This window comes from Asterias rubens, chromosome 4 (assembly GCF_902459465.1).
Source record: "Asterias rubens chromosome 4, eAstRub1.3, whole genome shotgun sequence".
In the NCBI taxonomy this organism is placed as follows: domain Eukaryota; kingdom Metazoa; phylum Echinodermata; class Asteroidea; order Forcipulatida; family Asteriidae; genus Asterias; species Asterias rubens.
This window is the reverse complement of record NC_047065.1, coordinates 4,918,948-4,928,152: the sequence shown is the minus strand read 5'-3', so window position 1 is coordinate 4,928,152 and position 9,205 is coordinate 4,918,948. Positions and strand designations below refer to the sequence as shown.

General features: G+C 36.7%; 1 protein-coding gene across 1 annotated transcript; it reads left to right on the top strand.

Annotated features, from left to right (window-relative positions):
* The first annotated feature begins 794 nt into the window (after window positions 1-794).
* Window positions 795-8,673, top strand: LOC117288858 (zinc metalloproteinase nas-4-like). Its single transcript, XM_033769712.1, has 7 exons — window positions 795-824; window positions 2,670-2,750; window positions 3,466-3,553; window positions 4,725-4,842; window positions 5,747-5,925; window positions 6,889-7,104; window positions 8,579-8,673. Exons 1-7 carry the CDS (start codon window positions 795-797, stop codon window positions 8,671-8,673), a joined length of 807 nt encoding a protein of 268 aa, XP_033625603.1.
* The last annotated feature ends 532 nt before the right edge of the window (window positions 8,674-9,205 follow it).

The window sequence follows — 9,205 nt, the reverse complement described above, 5'->3', positions numbered from 1 at the left end:
CCCGAACAAAACAAGAAAGACTTCGAAGGTTCATGCAATCCGTTTTGTAATTAAAGACACTGGACACCTTTGGTAATTGCCAAAGACCAGTCTTATCACTTGGTGTATCTCATCATATGCATAAAATAACAAACCTGTGAAAATTTGATCTCAATTGGTCGTCGAAGTTGCGAGATAATAATGGAAGGAAAAAACACAATTGTCACACAAAGTTGTGTGCTGTCAGATGTTTGATTTCGAGACCTCAAATTCTAAACCTGAGGTCTCGAAATCAAATTCGTCGAAAATTGTTTTTTTTTCTCGAAAACTACATTACTTCAGAGGGAGCCGTTTCTCACAATGTTTTATACTATCAACCTCTCTCCCCGTTACTCTTTACCAAGTAAGGTGTTATGCTAGTAATTATTTTGAGTAATTACTAATAGTGTCCATTGCTTTTAATTATTTAATTATTTAATTATTACCACATTGTGCCTTGTTTTATTTAAGATACAGACTAACACGGATATTATTATTATTGACTACAGACGTTAAAACAAATCAAACAAATAATAATTTGTTTTAAGTTTACTACTTTAGACAGGATTTGAGCCTTTTTCCCCCCATTTTCTGTTGGTGATGTTTCTTGCGTATGCTGAAGCAATTATCTATATAGGAAGGAAGGAAGAATCAAAACATAGGAAGTGTGAAAACATAGCATCAGAAAGAGTTCTACCCACGATATTTAAGAGTGTTTGTATTATAGGATAGGCTTCCGCGTGACTAATTCCGGTAATATACCAGTAGTCCTGAGCATGTCTCAGCACGAGTACAACGATGACACTGTAAGCCTCTCAATGGGATGGCAATTGTTTGTATACCATCCTGTAACATGCCCGGTATATGGCAGAGTGTGTGTTCACCCCCCCCCCCCCCCCCCCCCACCCACCCCCACAAAAAAAAATCAATAATAATAATAATAATAATAATAATAATAATAATAATAATAATAATAATAATAATAATAATAATAATAATAATAATAATAATAATTGATACCAATGTTATTGGCTCTAAATTGCCCTTTTTTTATAGAGAGCTTGTGCTGGCCTTTCAAAAGGCCAATGGTGTGATGAAACCAAACGTGACTTGTATTAATGAAGCCATTGAAATACCTTTGTGGAACAATACTGTCATTACCAATACAGACCAAAAAATGGATACTAAAATCTTGAAACAGCATGGTATGGTATGTCTGAAACATGTCATCAATTATGCAACCATCTAACTGCTCAGGAATTGGCCAAGAAATGTCACATCAAACCAATTAATGCAGGGAAAATTATGTCAGGTTTAAGGAAACATGTAAGTGATGATTTGTTAACAGAAAACAGAGAAGGTCCAGCACGTCACGTCAGTAGTATGTTGCATTTTGAAAATAATGATGAGAGTGTTCATGTTTCAGATACTACTGTGAAAACTATTTATAAGAGCATGGTTATAGACCGCTTTGTTCAGCCAATTGTTGAAAAGACCTGGCCAATTAAGCTTAACATTCGTCAAAACATTATTGACTGGAAAGAGGTTTGGAAAAAAGCTAACACCCAAAGTATTGATTATGACGATAGAGATCTCTGGTTTCGGTTGCGACATCGCATTCTTCCTACTTGTGATGTTTTACAGAAAATGAAAAAAATAGAACCTAAGGACAATCAATGTGGTTTATGTAAACAAGAGGAAGAGACTATAGAACACGTTTTTATATATTGTAAATGTACTTGGACTTCTTGGTTATTTTTGGAATATGTTCTTCGTAAGTATAAGGGTAATAAACACTTTTATCTCAACGATAGTAACAAAATATTGGGATACGGCAAACAAATTGACAACATTATGTTTGTTCCTAATAGCTAAACTTCACAGAACTATCTGGAACTCCAGATGCAGAAATCTCCCTGCAATCAATCCGGTCTCTGATAAAAAATTGTTGAAGTTGTTCCAGCACAAACTTAAACGAATAATTCTTTTGGAAAAACAAAGACTTAATGATGATGATTTTGTTGAATTGTTTTGTAAAAACCAGGCTTTGTGCCACATGATTGGGGAAAAAGTTGTATTTTCGTTCTAAGTCCTCTTGTTTTGTATTTTTCTTTTTAGTTTTGTATATATAATGGTCTTTTAATCATTGATCTGTTATGTAGTGTTGTTGTTTTTTGTTGAAAGGTTTTTGATGGAATGTAATAAAAGGAGATGCATGTCTCCATTGCAGAAAAAAAAAATAATAATAATAATAATAAAATAAAAAATAATACTTGTCTTTAGGGTCGGTACGTTTTTGATGAAAGGCAATAAACAAACTTTCGTGGTTATAAGTACAGCAACTTTATATAAATGCATTTTGAGAGACATTTCAAAACGAAGAAAAAGAAACGAGAAGAAGGGAACATGAACAGAAGGCTTATTCCTATAGGAATTAGTATTCCTTATGTGGACATTATAATTCGCGCCGGATTTTTGGCGATCTTAAAAACACGAATTTTATTTAGAAATGAAATTTTCATGGGTTAGTTTTATTGTGTACGGCTACATAGTATAGAATCAAAACATCCCAACGGTTGAAAAAATAATATATACTTTTCCTTTTACTTGTACCATGTTTTAACCATAAACGTCCCACTCTCTTTTATCAGATCAGCAAACCCATTGCAATTGCGTCACCATCGGAAAACATGACGTCATTGAAGTCCACCCTACCGGAAGTTCCATCCGAGGTGAGGTCATTTGAAAGGTCAATTATTGAAACGATGAACGGAAGTACCGTGTCTTGGAATACCAATAGCCTCTTCCTGATTGAAAAAAATAACATAAACACTGCATTTCCGCACCATTAAAAGAAATAATGCAGAATTTGTTTTTTTATAACAAAACAGTTGCTGGCAGTGTAAGCACTGTATGTAATTCACCATTACATAAATTTGTCAAACCTATAGAAGTTTGAGATCGATTGACCATCGGGTCAGAGTGAAAAACGATTACACAGTTTGCAGGACATCGATTAAAAACAAAAACGCTCACTGAGCGATAAACTCCATACCAAACTAAAGGCTAGTGGTAAGATAGCTCGCCCTAACTCGAGATAATTATAAGACTAGTCTTAACTCTTTGTGAAATCCACAAAGACTACAGAATAGCCTTATCTCGAGTTAGGACGACTTACTCGTCTTAACGATAGGACTAGCCTTAAGTTTTTAATGTCCTATAGGACTGTGAAATCGACCCCTGGTGACGCGAATTTAATTACAGGGTTGACCCACAATGAGTGACATAATTGAACTGAATTGAATTTATTTGAATTACTTGATTCATCAAGTAAAATGCATGAAATTTAAATTCCAATTGTACAACCACAGATACAATAATATAATATAATGTAATAATTGCACAATACTAATCAATGTGTGGATATCTTTCACTCAATATTTGCAGCATGATATCGAAAAGAGAAAGGCCTTACGGGATCAATCCAAGAGATGGCCCAATGCAACGGTACCCTACGAACTACACGGTGACTTCAGTAAGTATTAAACAAACGCAATGGTTCCCTTCACCAGTTTGAAATAGAAAATGTATGGTAGCCCTGAAGGGTCACGACATTACGCAATTAATATGTGCGCATACATTGTGATATCGCATAGTTTTTCGGCATAAAAGAACTTTACGTATTGCTTTTTCTTAATTTATTTTTTTGCGAATGCGCATTACGTTTGCGCACAAATTTGCGATAGATGATGTTCCTTCAGGGCCACCATACATTGGTCACGATTTTTACACCTTTTGGAATCCACGGCTTCGGCAAATGTCTTAGTCAAATCAATTCAACTCGACATTAATTTGTGTGTTAACGTTGAGTGACGTGCTTGATCACAAGTTACCACCTAAATGTGACCCGCTCTGTGAAAATGAGTCAGAAGTTGACAATTTTAAAAATTGAGTTACATGCATGGCTGGAAAGAACACACCAGCAGCAGTTATTTGGAATGTCTTAGCTTTGGGGTGTACCGCGTTGCTGCGTTACTCCCATTTGAGATTAGCCAGTATATCATTTTTTGTTAAAAACGAATTACAAGTAAAGTGATGTTTTAAACTACCATAAGTTAGACTAAAGAATTTTTTAATTATATTTTCACAGAGTGGGTCACAAATTTGAATTCCTCAGACTATCGCGACAATTGCTATAATCACATTAGTGGCAAGCTTTTCAGTAGTTCGTAAGAGACGATGAACACCCATTCGCACAACGGTACCAGGGTTTGCTCATAATGAGGTGGCAAAGGCTTGACTCGAACCATTCCACATATATAGCAACTGTATCTATAGACGATTTGACCTGTGACATCACAGGTTTACAAAAGAGCCACAGAGCCTGGACTTCCTGCAGGCACGATTTGTACACAGCCGAATGGAAGAAATCACAAAATCTTATATTTTATGGAGATTGCACTGTTCTTATCAACTTTCGATATGATGAAAGGGGGCACACCTCAAAACTTGTCCAGCTTCCAGAATAATCAAATAATATACAAGGTCACACTTATTGCAAACAAAGTTCACATGGTTAGTCCGAGGAATTCAAATAAAACCTACTTGTGATTATTGGTCGTTGTACAAAACTTTAGGCATATTCCTATCTAACTCGCAAATGGCTAATTGAAAAACAATTCCCACTTTGTTTTGTATCTCAATAGGTGAAACGCAACGGCAATCCATACGGACCGCGATGGAGCATTTTCACAATCACACATGCATTCGGTTTGTCGAGCATAGCGACGAAGTCGACTACTTGAAAATCACACTCGGCGATGAGTAAGTCAACATTAGCAATTTCATAAAATTTTGTTATGATCAAAGGTCATTCAATGAAAAATGCATACAAATTGGAAGGGGAAAACAAATCAAGAACAGAAAAAAGAACGATACTTTAAACTCGTCATACGTTTCATTTTGCATTTTTTTTTTGAAGACCACCCGTCATGAAGCAAACCCATCTACCAGGAGCTCCATGATTTCCAAAATCAGTCCATACAAATTATACTAAGCACCCTCTAGTTTTTAACAGACGGGCATTCCTCTATCAATAATAGTATAATATAATAATATCGAAGTCTTATATAGCGCACGTATCTACCAAACAAGGTACTCAAGGCGCTGAGTATATACAAACTTTCAGAAAGATAAGTTATTGCAGTGATGAATTCTGAGACCCAATTATTTAGCACCTTATAAGGGTTTACAAGGTGCTACAACCAGGAACACCGGGGCGAACCCCTTCTCTTTTCGATAAGTGCACTGGGTTCTTTTACATGCGTGACACAACACATGGGACCAACGGCTTTACGTCCCATCCGAAGGACGAAGCAATGGTTAAGTGTCTTGCTCAATGACACAAGTGTCACAGCTAGGGATTCGAACCCACACTCTGCTGATCAGAAACACTTTCCTCTATCAACACTTTCCCATGGCGGTTTATAGAGCTCTGGTGTTTCTGATCAGCAGACGGTTAGGGTTCGAGTCCCGGTCGTGGCACATGTGTCCTTAAGCTATGATTTACTATCATAATTGCTTTGTCTTTTGGATTGGATACTACAATGATAATTCTGTATAAATGCAATGTTAACTGTATACAACGTATCAATCATACAGCCTATACCTGCATGTTATGAAAACATGGTCCACAGTTGTTTCACTAACTTTGACTTCATTTCTTAAGAAACTGGAGCGAAGTCGGTCGTCGTGGTGGAGACCAGCTGATGTCTTTATCTCCCTATGGTTGTCTTGAGCTGAGGGTCGTTCTACACGAATTGATGCACACTTTGGGCTTCCTTCACGAACATAGCAGACCAGACAGGAGAAGCTACGTCACAATCAAGTGGAGGAATATACTAACGGGTAAAACATAGCAGCCAAACATTTTATTTATTTATCTTTATTTAAAGACAGTGGACACTATTGCTAATTGTCAAAGACTAGTCTTCACAGTCGGTGTATCTCAACATAATATGCATAAAATAACAAACCTGTGAACATTTGAGCTCAATCAGTCGTCGAAGTTCCAAGATAATATTGAAAGAAAAAACACCCTTGTCACACGAAGTTGTGTGCTTTCTGATGCTTGATTTCGAGACTTCAAATTCTAAACTTGAGGTCTCGAAATCAAATTCGTGGAAAATTACCTCTTTCTCAAAAACTACGTCACTTCAGAGGGAGCTGTTTCTCACAATGTTTTATACTATCAACCTCTCCCCATTACTTGTAATAAAGAAAAGTTTTATGATGATATTTATTTTGAGTAATTACCAATAGTGTCCACTGCCTTTAAATGTTTGAATGTTTAGACGTGCAATGCTGGTGACGGTCCAATTAAATGATGAACTCTTTTTGTAGCATTCATGTGCAAATAATTTCGCTCAAGAAGGTGGTTAAAGACACTGGACACGTTTGGTAATTGTCAAAGACCAGTATTCTCACTTGGTGTATCTCAACATATCCATATGCATCAAAATGATAACAAACCAGTAAAAATTTGGACTCATCATTTCGGTTCGTCATCGAAGTTGCGAGAGAATAATGACAGAAAAACAAGCATGGTGCACAAAGTTGTGTGCTTTTGAGATGCACAATAAAAGGCTTCTGTCGGTTGAAATATTGTATTATTTGGGTGAGAAACTACCTCTTTCTCAAAAACTACGTTACTTGTTAGAGGGAGCCGTTTCTCACAATGTCATACACTACCAACTGCTCTCCGTTGCTTGTTACCAAGTAAATTTGTATGCTAATAGTTATTTTTTAGTAATGACCAATAGTGTCCAATGCTTTTAACTTAAAGTTACTCTTTTGTCTTTTCTTTTTCAGATCGAAAACCCGAATTTAAGAAGTGGAATGAGAGCTTCGTTGACCTTCTAAACACAACCTACAACTATTCTTCTATAATGCACTACGGTGCCTTTGCTTTCAGTACAAATACAGCAAGGAAAACGATCGCAACGAATGTGGAGTCCCCGGAGTTGGGACGACACAACAAACTGAGTGATAAGGATGTATTGAGGCTCAGGATGTACTATAACTGCGGTGAGTTTGACTATGGAGAAGTTATACGGTGCCCATTAAAGACAGTGAACACTATTGGTAATTGTCAAAGACTAGTATTCAAAGTCCGTGTATCTCAACATATGCATAAAATAACAAACCTGTGAACATTTGAGCTCAATCGGTCGTCGAATTTGCGAGATTATAATGAAAGAAAAAAACGCCCTTGTCACACGAAGTTGTGTGCTTTCTGATGCTTGATTTCGAAACTACAAATTCTAAACTCGTGGAAAATTACTTCTTTCTCAAAAACTACCTCACTTCAGAGGGAGCTGTTTCTCACAACTTTTTATACCATCACCTTCTCCCCATTACTTGTAATCAAGAAAGGTTTTATGCTGATAATTAAAATAATAAATAATTAACCATTCTTATATAGCGCATAACACATATAAATCAAACATGTCCCTAAGCGCTTCTGAGAAAAACACAACAGAATACAAAGACAAGACGTACTGGGTAACAAATAAAATGGATGAATTAAATGATAAATAAGTGCGTCTTTAAAGCAATCTTAAACCTAATAATGGAATCAATGTTTTTTATGTGTTCCGGGAGATTGTTCCATGGTTGAGGCAGTGTGAACGAAGCTGCGTTCACCATATGATTTGGTTATCACTGGTGGAATAACAAACAACTTTTTCTTGTTAGAACGAAGATTTCTAGAAGGTGTGTACAATGTTAACAGCTCTGTCAAATAAGGAGGCGCAAAATCATAAAAACATTCATATGCTAACAACAATATTTTGAATGAAATGCGAGAGTGAATAGGTAGCCAGTGTAAGTCTCTTAGAATAACAGACACAGGTTCATGTTTCCTAATACGATAAATAAGACGAGCTGCAGAGTTCTGCACAACCTGCATCTTCTGCACTTGACGAGCCGAGATCCCAGAAAGGAGGCTATTGCAAAAATCAAGATGACACACCACAAAAGCATGAATCAAGCGTTCAGTGGTGTGTTTATCTATCAGGTTGCGAATTTTCCCGATTTTGTGAAGTGCAAAAGATGCTGATCTGCATTTCTGTGAAACAAAACTGTCCATAGTGAAATTATCATCAAATATTGCACCCAAATTACGACACTTCCTGACAGAATTAACCTGTGTGCCATCTAAATCAATGAATGATATGTGATCTGTGGAACGAAAACGGGAAGATATGTGAAGGAATTCAGTCTTGTTGCTATTGAGCTTAAGACCGTTGATTTGAGACCATTCCTTAATTGCTTGAACACAGTCAACCATCTGAGTAATAACATCACATGCTTCTGAATGTTTAAATGCAATATACAATTGAGTGTCATCAGCGTAGAACATTATGAACATTATGATTGTCAATTAGTGACTCTAGTGGAGCAGTGTACAGTGTAAACAACAGGGGGCCTAGCACAGAACCTTGAGGTACCCCTTGAGCAATACAATAACTTGACGATTGTTCATTTCCTATAACAACAGTGTGGTTACGATTTGACAAGACTCAATCCAGTCGAGTGCCTTACTGCGAATACCAAACCTTTGCGACAATCGTTGCAGCAAGACATCATGCTTGATGGTGTCAAACGCAGACGAGAAGTCTAAGAGGACAAGTATGACTTCCTCGCCCTTATCAAGTGTCAACAATACATCATTTGTTATTCGCAGTAAGGCAGTTTCAACACTATGGAATGATCTGTACCCAGATTGAAATTTTGCGTGGAGTTCATGATCATTTAAGTACCGTTGCAACTGTAAAGCTGCCATTCTTTCTAATGTCTTAGCAAAGAACTTCAAGTTTGCAATAGGGCGGTAATTATTAAGTACATCAGAATCACATTTCAAGCCTTTGAGAATTGGTACAATGTTTGCAAGTTTGAATTTTTCAGGAAAACAACCACTATTAAATGACTCATTGATAACAAAAGTAATGATAGGTGTTAGTTCATGAAGACATTTCTTTAGCAGGTGAGTTGGGATCGGGTCAAGATTACACGTCGTTGAAGTAGAGTTAGTGATAACTTTCAAGACTTCTTTTTCAGTGACACGCTTAAATTTGTCAAATGAAAAAGTTGTCTGGTGTTCAGGAAGTCGATCAGTGTCAGTAGG

What these genes read in the sequence shown, in the direction of transcription:
- LOC117288858 (XM_033769712.1), top strand. Translation starts at nt 795, where the DNA reads ATGTCTCAGCACGAGTACAACGATGACACT. An exon ending in CGAACTACACGGTGACTTCA is followed by an intron (nt 3,554 to 4,724) that starts GTAAGTATTAAA and finishes GTATCTCAATAG; the next exon opens with GTGAAACGCAACGGCAATCC. An exon ending in AAAATCACACTCGGCGATGA is followed by an intron (nt 4,843 to 5,746) that starts GTAAGTCAACAT and finishes TCATTTCTTAAG; the next exon opens with AAACTGGAGCGAAGTCGGTC.